This window comes from Giraffa tippelskirchi, chromosome 7, assembly GCF_054371585.1.
Source record: "Giraffa tippelskirchi isolate mGirTip1 chromosome 7, T2T-mGirTip1v1.2.pri, whole genome shotgun sequence".
In the NCBI taxonomy this organism is placed as follows: Eukaryota; Metazoa; Chordata; class Mammalia; order Artiodactyla; family Giraffidae; genus Giraffa; species Giraffa tippelskirchi.
The window spans coordinates 35,335,069-35,352,521 of record NC_137281.1 but is presented as its reverse complement, the minus strand read 5'-3'; the positions used below and the strand labels follow the sequence as shown (position 1 = coordinate 35,352,521).

General features: G+C 51.1%; 1 protein-coding gene across 1 annotated transcript in view; it reads right to left on the bottom strand.

Moving 5' to 3' along the window:
* CNGB1 (cyclic nucleotide gated channel subunit beta 1) overlaps positions 1 to 17,453 on the bottom strand; it is a 70,543-nt gene that overhangs the window by 17,863 nt on the left and 35,227 nt on the right. Inside the window, exons 19-28 of the mRNA XM_081511773.1 lie at positions 14,930 to 15,037; positions 12,665 to 12,822; positions 11,420 to 11,575; positions 9,852 to 10,060; positions 8,788 to 8,838; positions 8,443 to 8,529; positions 7,968 to 8,032; positions 7,010 to 7,132; positions 1,477 to 1,618; positions 542 to 701 (exon numbers count right to left, since the gene is read on the bottom strand). Coding sequence (XP_081367899.1) covers positions 542 to 701; positions 1,477 to 1,618; positions 7,010 to 7,132; positions 7,968 to 8,032; positions 8,443 to 8,529; positions 8,788 to 8,838; positions 9,852 to 10,060; positions 11,420 to 11,575; positions 12,665 to 12,822; positions 14,930 to 15,037 — 1,259 coding nt within the window. The remainder of the gene's footprint in view (positions 1 to 541; positions 702 to 1,476; positions 1,619 to 7,009; positions 7,133 to 7,967; positions 8,033 to 8,442; positions 8,530 to 8,787; positions 8,839 to 9,851; positions 10,061 to 11,419; positions 11,576 to 12,664; positions 12,823 to 14,929; positions 15,038 to 17,453) is intronic.

Here is a 17,453-nt window from a genome sequence, read left to right as displayed (position 1 = left end):
GTACATGTATACGGGGCTTCTCTGGTGTCTCGGTGGTAAAGAATCTGCCTGCAACGCAGGAGACCTGGGTTCAAACCCTGGGTCAGGAAGATGCCCTGGAGAAGGAAATGGTAACACACTCCAGTATTCTTGCCTGAAAAATCCCACAGATGGAGGAACCTGGCAGGCTACAGTCCATGGGGTCACAAAAGAGTCAGACACGACTTAGCGACTTCTTGTATATGGAGAGAAAGAAAGGTGAGAGAGACAGAGACAGTCTTCTTCCCTTCCTGGTTCCAACTGCACTTACATCTTTGAATGAAGATGCATTTCAAGGTGGAGGGCATTCAGAAGACAAGCCCCTCAGGTCTTCAGGGGTCTCTTCATGGCCTAGCTTGGGCACCTCCCAAGGCCTCCCCAGGCATCTCTCACTTACATGTTGGGGCTGCAGCCCAGAGAGGCCCCCATGCGCGGGGCCTCAGGGACAGAGGACAAGGGCAGGGCCCAGGAGGGCAGGGCACTGGGGGTGGGGCTGGGGTGGGGAGCAGGGGCGTGGCCTTACCCAGCATGCCTTGGGAGTGCCAGGTGTACTCGTACCAGGTCTTGACCCGGTTCTGCACGGACTTGGGGATCTTGTAGAAGTTCATGTACTTCACGGTGCTGTCCATGCAGCTGCGGTAGTAGGTCTGTCCCGCGGTGGCGGCCCCCACTACGTCTCTCATCTGGGGGTCAGGGGGGTGGTGGTCAGGGAAGCCACTGGGTCAGAGTGGGGCCGGGCTTCGGGGACATGGGTTGTGGGCACATTAATACAACACAGGCCCCAGGGAGCACGCTTGCCGGGCTGGTAGGAGATCAGGAGAGAGGGAAACCCATGTCCACACTTAGAGGTTTCGCTGACCCATGTTCTGCCTTCAGGGTAGATATGGAGGAGCGAGGCTGCTGGCCTTTCAGGTGGGCTTAGGTCTCTGGGGCCACACAAGGAGGGCAGGTCTCGCTGGGCTGGGCTGATTCTGGTACCAACGTGACCCCTCAAAGGCCACTTTGACCACCCGCGGGAGGAAGTGTGAACCAGGTGCGCCGCTCCTCCGGGCAGAGCCCCTCAAAGGGAACACTGAGGACCCCTGGTGGTCGCCTCATGCACTACTACAAAGCGAGCCGCATGCCAGGGCCCAGCACATTAGCATCCACCAGGGGCTTCTCTCCAAGCAAACAGCCCAAATCCTCAGCCTCTGCAGAATGCCACTGGGCCCAGCTCTCCAGATACCCCAGAGACTGACATTGCAAACGAGAAGAACCTTCAGAGAGAAAGCGGGACCTACACCTCCAACACCACCCCTTCACCCCGCAGGTCCCAGAGCTCCAGGCTCCTGACTCTCCGCCCAGTACTCTTTCCTGGGCTTGGTCTGAACGGAACCGGCACAGATGGTTTCTGGCAGCAGCGGGAGGGAGAGAAGCCCTGCAGGCAGATGGGTCGGGACAGACGAGTGGCCCAGCTACCTGTCCGATCATCACAGAGAAAGCGAAGACGCCCGTGAAATAGTTTAGACCCTGGAAGACAATTTCAAAGAGCGTCCTGGGGTCGGGCAGGCCGCCGATGGTGATGAGGGTCTTCACAGCCCAGTAGTAACAGCGAATGTAACTGGGGAGAGAAGAGGAAGGGGACCTCAGTCATCACAGACTCAGCCTATGGATCCTGGGCAATCTGGCTTGAATATATGTATGTTGTACAAGAGAGAAAAAGCTTTATAGCTCATGAGTGCAAAAAAGAAAAAAAAAAACCCTCTCCCTATCGCAGAGCCCTCTGCAGCATACAGAGCATGTTTGCAGGTGCTGTGTGGTTTGGTCATGACTCTGCCCTGACCCTGTAGAGACATACTGTCATCCCCATTTACAGATGTGGAAACTGAGGCTTCCAGAGACTGCTTGCAAGACTTGGCAGGAGAATAAACCAGGGTTTTCTAGCTCCTGGTGCCTGGGCTCCTTCAGTTTCCCTCCATATGTTTTCAATGTCCATAGTCTCTGCTTTGCTCTACCATCATGAGATTCAAGAACAAGCTCAAAATTGGAAGATATCTCGAGGGTCACCTTTTCTGACCCTCCCCCTCTCCTGTCCGCTAACCAGATAGTGAAACTGAAGGCCACAAAGGGAAAGGGAACACCCATGGTCACCAGCTGGCAAGTTCCAGGGCTGGGACTGGAAAATAGGTGTCACCTCCCCTCTAAGCTGTCACCCACCGTCAGTAACCCCTTGACACAGGTGCATGAGCCATCAGGAAGGAAGGTGGCTAATGGAGTCCTGCTGTGTGGCACAAGGCATAGGAAATGCCCAAGCTTGTGTAATCATCACAAAGCAGCAAGAGTCCCTCCCTCACTATTTTTTGAGTTTTAAAAGGTTTGCATGTTTATTAATAATTACAAGTTTGCACTATTCCAACAGAGCAGCCTCGCTGTTCTAATTCCTAGCCGTTAAGTCCTACAAAAATAAACCTAAGCTTTTATAGTAACTTAATCGATACAGAAGTAAAACCTTTATAGCTGTTTAAACGGATTTAATTACCAAGGTGCTTATGTTCAGACCTTCAGACTGTGCCCTCCCAGGGGTCAGCAAGGTTGAGGTCAGCAGGGCCTAAACACAGGGCATTCTCAGTAGGCTTTCCTGTACTTTCTGTTATCCTACCAGGGAACAGGAACTGCCCAGAGCCTGCCCTGTCCCCAGTGTCCTGATACATCCATGCTGCCAGGGTCCCTGCTTAGCCGGGAAATGGAAAACATCATCCAACTGGCCAAACATCTGGTCCGACGAGATTGATCCCAAACTGGTCCTCCCCTGGGCTCTGTTCACCAGCTATTTATGCAGTATTGTGCTTAGATTGTGGGCTCTGGAGCAGACTGTCTGGGCTCAAACCCAGCCCTGCCACTTTCTAGCTGCATGAGTAACACATCTTGCCAAGCCTCGGTGTCCTTCTTCTGAAAGGGGCATGGCCACGGACCATCCTTCACAGGGCGATCATGAGGATGACGTGAGGTGAAAAGAGCGCCTGCCCCATGGTGGGCCCTCAGGAAGTGTCAGCTATCAGCACCTTCACTGTCACTGGTTCCAGCAGTGGAGAACAACAGACTGGCTTGTGACCTCATGAAGTTCACTATCTAGTGGGGGTAGGCATGTCAATGTGCAATGAGTACTGGGGGACGGGTGGAGAAGCAGAGGTTTTGGGGGAGTTGGGCAATGGGGATCTTGGCCTCTAAATAGCTGTGAGGCCTAAGGCAGGGCTCTCCCAGCCCCTCATTAACACCTGGTCCAAGAAAATCTCATACTCATGACAGGTCTGCTCTGTCAATCCCCCATCATACCGGTTCTGGCCACCAGGGGGCATGCTAAGCAGCCTTTCAGTTCAGTTCGGTTCAGTGGCTAAGTCGTGTCCAACTCTGCGACCCCATGGACTGCAGCATGCCAGGCTTCTCTGTCCATCACCAACTCCTGGAGCTTGCTCAAACTCATGTCCATCGAGTTGGTTATGCCATCCAACCATCTCATCCTCTGTCCTCCCCTTCTCCTCCCACCTTCAATCTTTCCCAGCATCAGGGTCTTTTCCAATGAGTCAGTTCTTTGCATCAGGTGGCCAAAGTATTGGAGTTTCAGCTTCAGCATCAGTCCTTCCAATGAATATTCAAGACTGATTTCCTTTAGGATGGACTGGTTGGATCTCCTTGCAGCCCAAGGGACTCTCAAGAATCTTCTCCAACACCACAGTTCAAAAGCATCAATTCTTTGGCGCTCAGCTTTCTTTATAGTCCAACTCTCACATCCATACATGACCACTGGAAAAACCATAACTTTGACTAGACGGATCTTTGTTGGCAAAGTAATGTCTCTGCTTTTTAATATGCTGTCCAGGTTGGTCATAGCTTTTCTTCCAAGGAGCAAGTGTCTTTTAATTTCATGGCTGCAATCACCATCTGCAGTGATTTTGAAGCCCAAGAAAATAAAGTCTGTCACTGTTTCCATTGTTTCCCCATCTATTTGCCATGAAGTGATGGGACCGGATGCCATGTTTTCTGAATGTTGAGTTATAGGCCAGCTTTTTCATTCTTCTCTTTCACTTTCATCAAGAGGCTCTTTAGTTCCTCTTCACTTTCTGCCATAATGGTGGTGTCCTCTGCATATCTGAGATTACTGATATTTCTGCTGACAATCTTGATTCTAGCTTGTGCTTCATCCAGCCCGGCATTTCACATGATGTACTCTGCATATAAGTTAAATAAGCAGGGTGAAAATATACAGTCTTGACGTACTCCTTTCCCAATTTGGAACCAGTCTGTTGTTCCATGTCCAGTTCTAACTGTTGCTTCTTGACTTGCATACAGATTTCTCAGGAGGCAGGTAAGGTGGTCTGGTATTCCCATCTCTTGAAGAATTTTCCAGTTTGTTGTGATCTACACAATCAAAGGCTTTGGCATAATCAATAAAGCAGAAGTAGATGTTTTTCTGGAATTCTCTTGCCTTTTCTATGATCCAATGGATGTTGGCAATTTGATCTCTGGTTCCTCTGCCAGCTTGAATCCAGCTTGAACATCTAGAAGTTCACAGTTCATGTACTGTTGAAGCCTGGCTTGGAGAATTCAAGCATTACTTTGCTAGCATTTGAGATGAGTGCAATTGTGCAGTAGTTTGAACACTCTTTGGCATTGCCCTTCCTTGGGATTGGAATGAAAACTGACCTTTTCCAGTCCTGTGGCCACTGCTGAGTTTTCCACATTCGCTGGCATATTGAGTGCAGCCCTTTCACAGCATCACCTTTTAGGATTTGAAATAGCTCAGCTGGAATTCCATCCCCTCCACTAGCTTTGTTCATAGTGATGCTTCCTAAGGCCCACTTGACTTCACATTCCAGGATGTCTGGCTCTAGGTGAGTGATCACACTATTGTGGTTATCTGGGTCATGAAGATCTTTTTTGTATAGTTCTTCTGTGTATTCTTGCCACCTCTTCTTAATATCTTCTGCTTCTGTTAGGTCCATACCATTTCTGTCCTTCATTGTGCCCATCTTTGCATGAAATGTTCCCTTGGTATCTCTGATTTTCTTGAGAATTAAGAAAATTAAGTCCCCTTTAGGGGAACTGAATTGGGTACTGCCTAGGTGCTGGGTGCTGCTGGGCCACCAGTAGAATGAAGATGAGTGATCCATATAACTCTGACTTTCCCTGAAGCCCTTCCTCACTGGAGAAGCCAGCTACTGGCATGGATGGCACATCTCAGGGGTCTCTTGAGCTTTCCATGCCACTAGACCTGTGGGGATCCCTGCATACTGCCCCAGACCTGGCCAACACAAAGCAGGGTGAAGAAACCAAATATATAGGAGCTTAGGTCCTTAGGCTCCCTGGCCTATAGCAGGCACTCAAGAAATGCTCAATATTTTGAAAGTTATTATTATGGATGATATTGGAATTTTAGAGGAATTCTCCTTCACTAGTTGTGCTTTTGCATATCTTGGGTTTCCCTGTAGGATTTTATTTGGAAAAGGGTAATGCTGCCAAGAAAGTGTGCGTCTCTACTACACAGGGAAGTCCCAGAGGGCTAGCCCTGTCCTCCCCATCCTGCCTGCCATTCCTTGCAGGCCAGCCTGTGATGGGTGCCAGGCCCTGCCCTGGGACGTGGGTTCTTAGCCAGATGGAATATGAACCCCTCTGAGAATTTAAGGAAAGTTAGAAAGCTTCTCCTTAGAAAAGTCAGCATGCTCCCAAAATTCAGTTCCGATTTCAAGGTAGGTTTGTGACCCTAGGTTAGGAACCCTTTCTTGGTGTGCTGGCTTCCCCTTAAGAATGGCCATAGCTAGGAAGTGGGGTCACGGACTCCTGTCCAGGCACAGGCTGGATGTGTTACACACATTAATTTATTTATTCCTCATGAGAAACCTGTGTAATCCCACCCCCATTTAATAGATGAGAAAACTGAGTCTCAGAAAGGGTAAGGGCCTTACCCAAAGTCACAGAGCAAGATTCAATGAATAGCTTCTATTCTTCTCTTTGCACAGAAGGCCTTTGAGTCCTCTGTGAGGTCCTTGTGAGGGGATGAATGAATGAGTGAGTGAATGAATGAATGAATGGTCTAGTCATGGTCTCTGGACTAGGGCTGTGGGTGTGTTCAGCCGAGGGGAACAGGAGCAGGGTCAGTGGTGGTGTTGGGGTGTTGGGCCCTGATCCCACCCCTGACACACAGCACCCCACAGCAGATGTCAGGTTCCCCCTCCTGCCTGCTGGGCTGCCCTGGACCCTCAGACTCTCTCAGTGAGCTCCCCTCAGGCCACAGGCCCATCTCAGAAGGTGACAGGTCACTGTGGCCAAGTACTGAGGCATGTGGACTGAGAAGAGGACATTCTGGACCAACAGCCACTCTATAAAGAAGCCACCTTGGGACTTCCCTGCTGGTCCAGTGGTTAAAAATCTGCCTGCCACTGCAGGGGACCCGGGTTCGATCCCTGAGCCAGGAAAATCCTACATGCTACACAGTAACTAAGCCCACATGCCCTAGAGCCTGTGCTCTGAAACACGAGAAGCCCCCACAATGAGAAGCCTGCTCACTGCGACTAGAAAGTAGCCCCTGACTCACCGCAACCAGAGAAAGCCCACGTGTAGCAATGAAGACCCAGCACTACCAAAAGTAAATAAACAAATCTTAAAAAAAAAAAAAAAAAAAGAAGCCACCTTGGATGCAAGTGACCACCTGTTCTAGCACCAGCTAGAAGCAAGCGTGAGGAGGAGGTCAAAGTGTTGACAAGTTGGATGGAGAGCGTTTTGCATCACTTGTGGGCACAGCCCAGGGTGAGGCAGGGCCTTCCTGAGGTCACTCGCAGGCCCCTTGGGCCTGAACTCTTCCTCTGCCTCTGTCACCACAGCTGACCAAGTGCCCACTAGGGCCTGGCTCTGATTCCTTGGGAACAAGGTGACCCAGCAACATGGCAGCAGCAGGACTCCTCTCTAGGAGTCTCGGTGCCATGAATTATTAAGACACAGGAGGAAGACTGTGGCTCACCTGTTTCCCACGCCATCATAAACCCAGTGAGTGGAGCCGAGGCCCTCATAGGCCGACGCCCAGTAATACAGACATGAGTTCAGATGTAAACTGTAGAGCAGGTAGGCTGTGGTCCTGATAACCCTGCAGAAGAAGGCAGGCACGAACGCAGCAGTCGAAAAGGCAGCAATGACATCTCAGCCCAGGAGTGGGGACTGCAGGGAACAAGCTAGTCCTCACCTTTCCCCGCACCCTCAGAGATCCCCGTGTCGGAGCCACAAGGCCCTGCCCAGCTGCCTGGTGCGATGGACGCTTGGCCCATGGGAACCAGTGGCTATACTATGGGGCCTACTGGCTGCTCTACTGAGACTGCGCTGGCTAGGAATGGTGATGCTCCAACAGAAAGTTGTCAAGACTGGGGCCCAGAATTGGCACAGAGCTACATGTGCCGACAATTCTGGGAAAGTGGAGGAGCTGAGGGGGGAATGCATGGGGTGGGGGTGGGGGGCAAAGAAAGGACATGTATGCAGAGAAGCGCTGCCCCTGAGAGATATCAAGAGGAGCCCTGTCCCCCAGTGTGGCCTGGCTTGTCCTGTGTTCCAAGCCTGGGCATCCGCAAGATGGCCCACTGTGTCCCTACAGCCCACCACCCCATGTTTGAGTGTTTGGGGGGTCAGTTTCCCGAGCTGAAACCAAATCAAGACCCAGCTCCCTGGATATGCAGGGGAGCCACACATGTCAACCTGCATGTGCCCGCCTCACAATTGGGGGAAACGGGACATTCCTGGATCCTTAAAAAACAAACATCCCTTCAAAGAAGGATGAGGAAGAGGCCTGGCTTCCGGCGGGTGGTAGTGGCTAGGGGGCCTGGGAGCCGGGGGATGCTGAAAGGGGAAGGGATGGGGGAGAGAATGTCTTGCTCTGTTCTAGCTGCAAATATCCTGGGACATGTGTGTGCACATGTCGGGGGGGGTCTCACCTGTAAATGTAGGCTTTGCTAAGGATGGATTCCAGGCGGTTGTTAAACTCAAAGAAGGCCATATACTGGGAGGAAGAGCAAGGCATCAGGGGTGGCCCGCTGCCATCCCCTCCCCACCCACTCCCCACAGCTGCCAGGATTGAGGGTTCTTTCTACAGCCCCCCAGTGGGAGGGGGAGCCAGGATGGATCTGAACGTGTGGCCCGACTCCTGCGTCACCATTAGTTGTTGCTAGTACTAATAACCCTCACCTCATGGAATTGAGGAGTAAGCACTTGTAAAGCCTCCAGAACAATATCTAACACACAGCACAGCTAAGAAGCACCAACAATTGTAAGGAATTTCCCATCATCCCTTGCGGCCATCCTTTCCTGATGCTTCACCAGTGCTGCTTAGACCAGGCATCAAGATGTTGGTGCCAGGGCAGAGCACCGGAGGAGCTGGAGGCCTTGGATGGGGAGGCCCACTCGTCTTACCTTCAAACAGCGGGGGAAGCGCAGGAGGGGATTCACACCAAATTTCAAGTAGAGTAAGTCCAAGGGCAAGAGACAGAGCATGTCCATCTGAAATGCCAGCAGGACACCACAGTGTATAAAACAGTGTATAATTCCCAGGGTTGTGGGATGGGGTGAGTGACAGGGGTCTCTACCTTCAATGGAAAGGCGAGGTCAGGATGCCCATGGAGGGGCTAAAACTAGGGCAGCAGGTATCCTACCAACAAGCCCAGCCTGTGCTGGTCCTGTGGGGGAAGCCACATCACACCGGCCTCAGAACACCCAGAGCCCCCAGAGACACAGCCTCCTGAGACCTCTGGCACACACCTTAAAGCGCTGAGATTTCAGGTAATTGTTGCGCATCTCCTTTTTGTCCGTCTGGAATGAAATGGAATAATGACTGTGAAATGGCCTGAGAGCTTCCCCCTGACCCCAGCGGAGCAGTGATGCAAATTCCCACCCAACCTCCACCTTCCTATCCAAATAACAGCCCCATGGGTGCAGAGCCATTGAATGGACCAGTGGAGCTTGGTGAAAGCCTACAGATGGGGAGATCGAGCTCCCCAAGGTGGAGTGGGGGTGTGTCATCCAAGGTCACTCAGCTTGATTCCGGCTTCTTGGATGGAAAGCGCGGACGCTGACCTTACTCTCTCAGCACATTAGCCTCACCTGGATCATTTGCAACCTTATTCACTGCTCTGATCAGACCAGGAAGGAGGTTTCCCAGGGAACTCTTCTTTCTGTGAATTATTTTAGAAGCTCAGCCTCAACTTGTCTGCACACAAAGGAGACCCAGCTCCACCTGCGTGGAATTTTGAAAAATGACCTACACAGGGAGATGGGGACTTTGCCACATCACAGTCAGGATTTTGGTTTCCTGCCCAGAAAGTGCACCAGAACATGGACTCCCCAACAGGTCTGAGGAGTGTGCTTTTTGCAGGACCTCCCCAGGAAATGTTGATTGTCAGCAGTTACCTGTGCTGAGCACTCTGCATACATCACCTCCACGGAGCCTGACAGCAATGGTAAGAGGTGGGAACAATTACTATCCCCATTTTACAGATGAGGAAACTGAGGCTCTGAGAGGTGACACAGTTAGTTCTCATACAGCCAAGATTTGAACCAGGTCTGCCTACTCTAAAGGCCATTCTCTGGACTACTTCTTCATCTCTAATTCCATCAGGTGGTCCAGGAACCATTTTACCCACATACAAAGATGTGTGTAATTCGAATGTATCAAAGATGTATGAAACAAACAACCATGCTATTGAATAGGCACGAGTGGATGTCCTGAGATTTCCCCGTTCATTTAGCTTCTTGTCCATCCCAGCATCAGGGGCTCTGGCGGCAGGGTCTGCCCCCAGCCACCCCTCAACCCAGCTGTGACTCACAATGATGTCCCCGCCTCTGACAAACTGGAGGCGCATCTGGAACACGGTGATGTCCAGGAGGTAGATGAGGTCGCACAGGTAATCCATCAGTAGCCAGAGATGGATGTTGTTCGGTGTCTGATAGGGGAAGGCCCAGCGCACAGGAATCAGCCAGCAGTTCCAGTTCCAGGCCAGCACCACGAAGAACAGCCACAAGATGTACATCAGGTCTGCGGCGGTGGGGGAAGGAAGGTGCTAGAACCTCAGCTGGAAAAGGGTCCCTTGCCTCACCGTGCAATTGGGATGGGGCTTTCTTATTTCCACTTATCAATCTGCACTTTCTTACCAGCTCTAAATGTGGCCCTTCTTAAGGGAAAGTGAAAGTGTTGGTCGTTCAGTCGTGTCCAACTCTTTGCCACCCCGTGGACTACTATAGGCTACCAGGCTCCTCTGTCCGTAGGATTCTCCAGACAAGAATACTAGAGTTAGGTTGCCATTCCCTTCTTCAGGGGATCTTCCCGACCCAGGGATCAAACCTGGGTCTCCTGCATTGCAGGCAGTTTCCTTACAGACTGAGCTACCAGGGAAGCCTGGTGGGGGAGAGCATAAAAAACTATCTTTGATATAAAAATAATTCACAGCTAGGCCCTAACAAACTGAGTACTCTCAGTAGGGGATGTGAGGTCATTATTAGTTCATAGACTAATTAGTTCACAGCTAGCAGAAAACACTTTTGATCTCACTATGGTTAAATTTTTTCCAAAAATGTATTTCCTGCCTTCCTAAATACACAGTAGTGAACAATGCACAGAAGATGGACAGATGGATACATGGACAGTGCACGGAGGGATGGATACTGTAGGTCACCTGGGCATTTTATTGTTTATTTATTTACTTTTATTTTTTGGCCACATCCAGCAGTTTGTGGGATTTTAGTTCCCTGAACAGGGATCAAACCAGTGCCCCCTGCAGTGAATGTGCAGAGTCCTAACCACTGGACCGAAAGGGAATTCCCCCCCACTTGGGCATTTTAAAGGACCCATGGACACCAGGGTTGGAGTCCTACCCCCCAATGACTTCTTGTGTGACCCTGGGAAAGTCCCTCTCTGGTCCCTGTTCTGTCTTCCTCAGAGAAGTCACAGGAGAAGTCAGATAAAAAAAAAGAAAAGGCAGGGAAACCCTTTGTAAAGTGCTGTGCACATATGAAGGTTTGTTATTCCTGAAGAATATACAATGAGCTAAAAGGCAAGTGAGAGGCAGTTCACTTGAGATGTTGGAAGAATTTTTCCCCTTCTCTGCTCAGAGCAGCAGATCTGGGAAAGGAGCCAGTAAGGGCAGAATAGAAACAAGACTTGGCCAAGAGTCAGGAGTCCTGAGTCTGCCACTGACTAGTTGTGTCTTTAGGCCAGTTAACTCCTCTGTGCCTTAGTTTCCTTGCCTGTTAAGATGGGTGCCCTCTTCCGTTCCTAGTCCAGGGACTTGTTTGTTTGGGCTCCTTCCCTCCCCCTTCCCTCCCCCCTCCCCGCCCTTGCCTTGCCCCGCCCCCTCCCATGACGTGTGCCCACGCCCACTCCCCTCCCATGACTCACTGGTCAGTGGGTCGATGCTCTGGGGAAACTGGTACTTCTTCCAGGGGCGGCGTTTGAACTTGCAGCACAGCATCTCACAGTAGTGTTCCTCCTCTGCCTGCCCCGCTTCAGCTGGCTTCACTTCCGGGGCCGGCTCTGGGGCTTTTTTGGCTGGGGCTGTGGGATGACACTGGTGACCCTCTGACCTAGCCCTGGGGCTCAGGCCGGGGGTGCAAAGACAAGGCCCCCAACTGCAGACACTGGAGCTGGAGCTGAGGGGACGCTGGCGGCTCTCCACAACCAGCCACAAGCTCTGTGTGTTCTCCTGCAGCAAACCCCACATATCCTCTTAAATAGCAGCCTGAGCGCCTGCTCTGAAATGCTTACCTGCTATCAGTAGGGGACCACTGCTCAGGAGCTGCCTAAAATGAGGTGTTTCTGGGCAAGTTGGGTGTTTCAGTTGAGTGTCTGCTTGTGTGTCTGTGTTTGGACACTCTGGTTCTCTCTGGAGGTGGGGGGACAATGGTACCCCCAGAACTTCCACCCCCAGAAATCAGGAAAACATTGCCCTAGGTTTTTCAGCACAGGAATCTCAGCTCCTTCGTCTCTAAAACAAGACACTGAATGGGATCACAGCCTTCCTGTGCATCTACGGAGATGTTTGTTGGTGAACTAGAGATTGGCTCTTAAAGGTTCAATATGGCTATGCTTCTAGCTTTAGGATTATGAAGTCAGGCTCTGGTAGGTTCACTGTCGGTATTTTGAGTTCAAAGGCACAGCCCTCCTTTGGAAAAACCTAGAAAACCTCCCTGGCAAGAGAGCGTGGTTCTTATTTCCTCAGGGCACTCTGAAAGAAGAAAACCTCCAAACCAACATTGTAACCAAGGCCTTTGAAAACTAAGACTGTGTGGTTCCAGAGTGGGTTATGGATACCATCTGAGTGTAAGACCATGACATACGTCCCAGGGTGGACCACCCACCTGCCTGCCAGCAGGACAGGGGCAGAGGGTCAACCAGGGAACTTGCCCTCTGGGAGGCAAAGCTAAGTACAACTGGACCGTCAGCCAGAACTCTGACCTTCTTTCCTCCCCTGGACACGTAGCTAAACCTGCATATAAAGAATCTCGAATTCCAGAGTGGAGATCTGCACTTCTCTCAAGCAGCCCCACCACTTTCTTGGGGCCACCCTCCCTATGAGTTGAAAGAGGGCTCCAGGGGCCCCACCACACCCTGGGTCCGGTGGACCGTCACCAGCTCTGGACTCACAGGGCTTGGGGCTCTCCTCATCGGAGGTGACGTCAGGGTCGATGAGCTTCTCCTTCACCTTCTCCGTCCGCTCCTTGAAAAGCTTCACCAGCTCCTGGAGCCGGTCATTGATGATGGCACTGTTCTGGCTGGCTGTGGAGGTTGCACGGTCCTGGTCACTGTGGAAACAGCACCCAGAGCTGAGTGGACTGTGTGGGGAGGGACCCCTGTGCCCCGAGGCAAGGGCAGAATCCCTTGGCCCCAGCCTGGCCTGAGGGGGTCTGCCCCAGTCTCCCTCTTGACATCAAAACATCAAACCCACTTTAATACCTCCTGGGAGGAAATTCAGCCTGGGAATTGCACCAGGATACCCAGATTTTAGGAAATGTACCATGCAGGCTCTGATTCAGATGGGCAATTCTGAAAAACTTTGGATTCCACTTGTGATTTAGGGGGCAACTCTTGTAACTCAATTCAGGGCCGTTAGACTCAGTTTGGGGTTCACATATGATACAGGACCAATCAGAGAGGGGACGGGGGCTACTTTTTCAGGTTTAGGAAATAGCTGATTAAGAAAACAATGCAGGGAATTCCCTGGCGGTCCAGTGGTTAGGACTCTGAGCTCTCACTGCCAAGGTCATGGGTTTGATCCCTGGTTGGGGAACTAAGATCCCACAAGCCATGCAGCATGGGCCAAATTAATAAATTAATTAGTTTAATTCAATTACAATAAAAAACATTGCAGATATATTACAAATCCTTTTAATTTATAGGAATTTAAAATGTATGAACTTGCATCAAGAGAGATAGACACAGACAGATAGAATAAATAAGAGTCTGCCTGACAGCCCACTCAGTGTGGGTCCAGAGCCCTGCGTGAGTTGAGATATGTGGCCATGTGAACAAGCCTAGCTCCATGTTCTTTGCTGAGTGGCCTGTGATACTCTCGCTGAGGTGAGGGTGACACTAGTGTTTACAGATCTATTGTTTTTTTCATACATTGAGGCACGGAAACTCAAGCCGGCTACTCCTCATGTGCTCAGCTGAGCTGGAGACAAGCAGTCTGGGGTCATAAGGAGAGTTGGCACCAGGGGTGGAGGAGACAGGAGCTGCTCACCCACTCTGGGGAGCAGTCATCACCCAGCCAGGGACCCCACTGCCCAGGTGTGGCCCTGTCAGCTCTCTTCTGTGCACAAGCTATGTGCAACTCCAGGCCTCCTTATGGAAGGGCAGCCTGGCACTCTCCCTTTCCAGGCTGACTAGTGAGATCTTTTTTTTTTTTTTGACCAGTGAGATCTTGAAAGCCGCAGAAAGATGGCAGAGCCACTGTTGCCTGGGTCCTTAAATGACTGCAGAGAGCAGAGTCGTGCACTGACCCTGAAAGACACACCTGGTGACACACGTCTGACACGAGACATCTTGTTCCTTAAGGCGCTGAAACACTGAGGTCTATTTGCTATAGCATCCGAACCTACTGAGGGAATACCTAGGGCTCCATGCTGACCACCTTAAGAGCTTTTTTCCCAAGGTAATTTATTATTCTACATGATTTCTGCCTTATCTTCTGATATGAACCCTAACCCCGCCCTGATCCTATTGCATAAGATGAGACTCCACTGTACACTAAAAGGAATCACTGGATGATAGGTGACGTTTGGGGGTTTTTTCCTGCTTCTTTGCCTTTTCTGAACTTTCTGCAATACTGCTAAGCATAAACTCCATAAAATTACAGGCAGAAAAAAAAAAAGGCTGGAAGGAAAGGCCATGGTTTCCTGAGGTCACTCCAGGAGCGTGGCTAGGGAAGAGGTGAGACGCCCAGGCCAGAGCCCAGGGCTGGGAGGTTCATTGTCACTAGCCTACATAAACCCTTCAGGAAAACATCTCCCACTGGCCCAGCCCTTGAGACAGTCAGATGTCAGAGACACAGGCCCTGATGCCCTCACAGTGGCCTCTAAACATTGTTCCATGGACCAGATGCATCGGAATCACCTGAGGAGCTTATAAACATTTGGCTTCTCCATGTCCACTCTCTGTGGTTCTGGACACAGTGGGCCCAGAGCCCAGGCCCATTCTACAGACCAGATTTTGCACAACTGCTGGGCCAGCCAGAAGCAGCCAGGGCAGGGGACCCAGCCCTCCCTTACTGCTTGGAAAACACTGGCACAGTCTACCTTCAGACAGAGTGTTCTAAAAACATCTATGCTCTCCCCAGCTCACCTCCCTTTGCTTGCCCATCCCCACCCAGACTTCTGACTCCCTGAGACCCCAGAGGCGGCCCCCACTTACTCAGTGCCCTGCGGGCTGGCGGGGTCCGACCAGGCGACCACAGGTGATGCAGCCGGTGACAGCATCTTGAGCTCTTCAGCCTCATCATTTTGGGAAGGCAGCCTCTTCCTGCAAGGACAGACATGGAAAGAGACTTCAGGGAGGCAGGAGCCACAGGCGGGGAGCCAACTTGGAGCCATGCAGATCACCCAGAGCAAATTCTGGGTGGGAGGTGGGGGCAGAGGATGGTGCTGCCAAGGGTCCTCGCTTGCCTGCAGGGAAACAAAAAGGGAGAAGAGGGGACACAGCCGACCTCTGGACCTTAGTCTCTGCATCCGTTCAGCGGCCTCACATAAAAGTAACAGCACTGACTCGGTATCAGGCAAACCCAAGTCTGCTCCCCAGCCCTGCTTCTTCCCAATGTGTGACCTTGGCAAGTTACTTAAACTCTCTGAGCTGCCTCATCTTTCCCCTCTGTAAAGTGGGACTGTGTGTGCTGTGCTTAGTTGCTCAGTCATGTCCACCTCTTTGTGAGGAGGACTACTGTAGCCCACCAGGCACCTCTGTCCATGGGGATTCTCCAGCAAGAATACAGGAGTGGGTTGCCATGCCCTCCTCCAGGGGATCTTCCCAACCCACGGATCAAACCCAGGTCTCCCGCATTGCAGGTGTATTCTTTACCAGCTGAGCTACCAGAGAAGCCCCAAATGGGACTAAATCTAACCAACTCAATGAGGTGCTTATCACTCAATCAGGTCTCATTTTAAACATCCTTCTCCGCCTACCTCCCGGTCTGACAGCACTGAGCTCCCCAGTCCACCTCCACCTCTTTCTCCATCACACCACCCTTCCAGCCTCCAATAAGGTGTGAGGGCTCACATTCCATCCTGTTAACTCTCCTAGAAGCTCAGCTTCCCTCCCTTAATAGATGTGCCCCGACTGGAAAAACTGACACCCACAGGCCATGGAGTCTGGTCTCCCACACGTGGTGTGACCTGGGACAAGCCCCATCCCCTCCTGGAGCTCCCTCTTCCCTATCTGAAGGATGAAGACTAAATTATCCTGGGTCCCCACCGTTCAGTCCAACTCCACCAGTGTTGCATTTGGAACCACTGGTGTCTTGGCTGATGGTGTCTAGATCTGAATACATGTAGTACTTCTACCATCCCCCACCACTGTGACTCAGGGTTCCCCCATTAGGGCTTCAGAGGGATACAGTCAGAGGGATGTGCAGCATTTGCTCTATTCCAGAAGGCTCTGGAACTACCCTATTATCTTCTGTCAACTCAACTAAAATGGAAAAACTCATGGGTTTACCTCTTTTACACTCTAATTAAAAGGAGGCCTGCAGGGGCACTTCCCTGGTGGTCCAGTGGCTAAAACTGCACTCCCAATCCAGTGGACCCAGGTTTGATCCCTGGTCAGGGTGCTACATCCCACATGCCACAACTAAGACCTGGCATAGTCAAATAGCCATCAGGGAAAAGACCCTGATGCTGGGAAAGATTGAAGGTGGGAGGAAAAGGGGACAACAGCAGATGAGATGGTTGGATGGCATCACTGACTCGATGGACATGAGTTTGAGCAAGCTCTGGGAGTTGGTGATGGACAGGGAAGCCTGGCCTGCTGCAGTCCATGGGATTGCAAAAAGTCGTACACGACTGAGCCACTGAACTGACTGATAGCCAAATAAATAAATACTGAAAAAAAGGATGCCTGCACACAAGAAGACTGGGGCAGAAATCTCACAACTAGGACTTAAACTCAGCCCTCCTGCCCTCAGCCCAGTGTCTTCCAAGGGCCTGGAGAGAGTCCAGAGAGTGGAAGAAAGTCAGAAGCTCTGTTCCCCCAGCCCTGCCCAGTGCCTGGCCCTGTGCTAAGCACTTGACTTACAGGAGTTTGTTGAATTTTCACATTCCTAAGGTACACGGAATGTTTCGTCCCCATCTTATCATGGAAAGATGGGGGCCTAGGAAGATCAAATGACTTGCTTTAAGCCTCACATCTGGTAAGTGGTGACCTGGGATTCACTCCAAACCACAGCTTTGCGCTGTGAGAAGGGCCTTGCTCATATGCCCCCCTCTACCCTTCCGTTTGGGTGGCTTCTTTGCTCCCATCAATTGCCGTGTTCATTCCATCCCTGACCATAGACAGCCCCATTGGTCTCTCATGTCAGGCATCAAAATTCCTTCTTGGGGGCAAGCTCAGGCTGAGGCTTCTCCAGTTTCTCATAGTCATGTTCTGCTTAGCAACTCCCTGGAAGAGTCTTGTGTGATTACTTGTTCACTATCTCCGCCACACTAGAATATCAGCTCTATTAAGACAGGCTTCTCCCTGATGTGTCTACAGCACCTATAGCAGAGGCTGGCACATAAAGATGTTCAAAAAATGTTTGTAAATGAATGATAACCAGAGGAAGCTTACAGACCTAGCTCATAAGCAAAAGGTAGGAGCTTGGATTCTAGCCCCCATGTGATCTTAGTCCCCTAGCTCCTCCCCAGTATCCATCTCTAACCCAACCTGTACAGTTTCTCCACCCTAATAA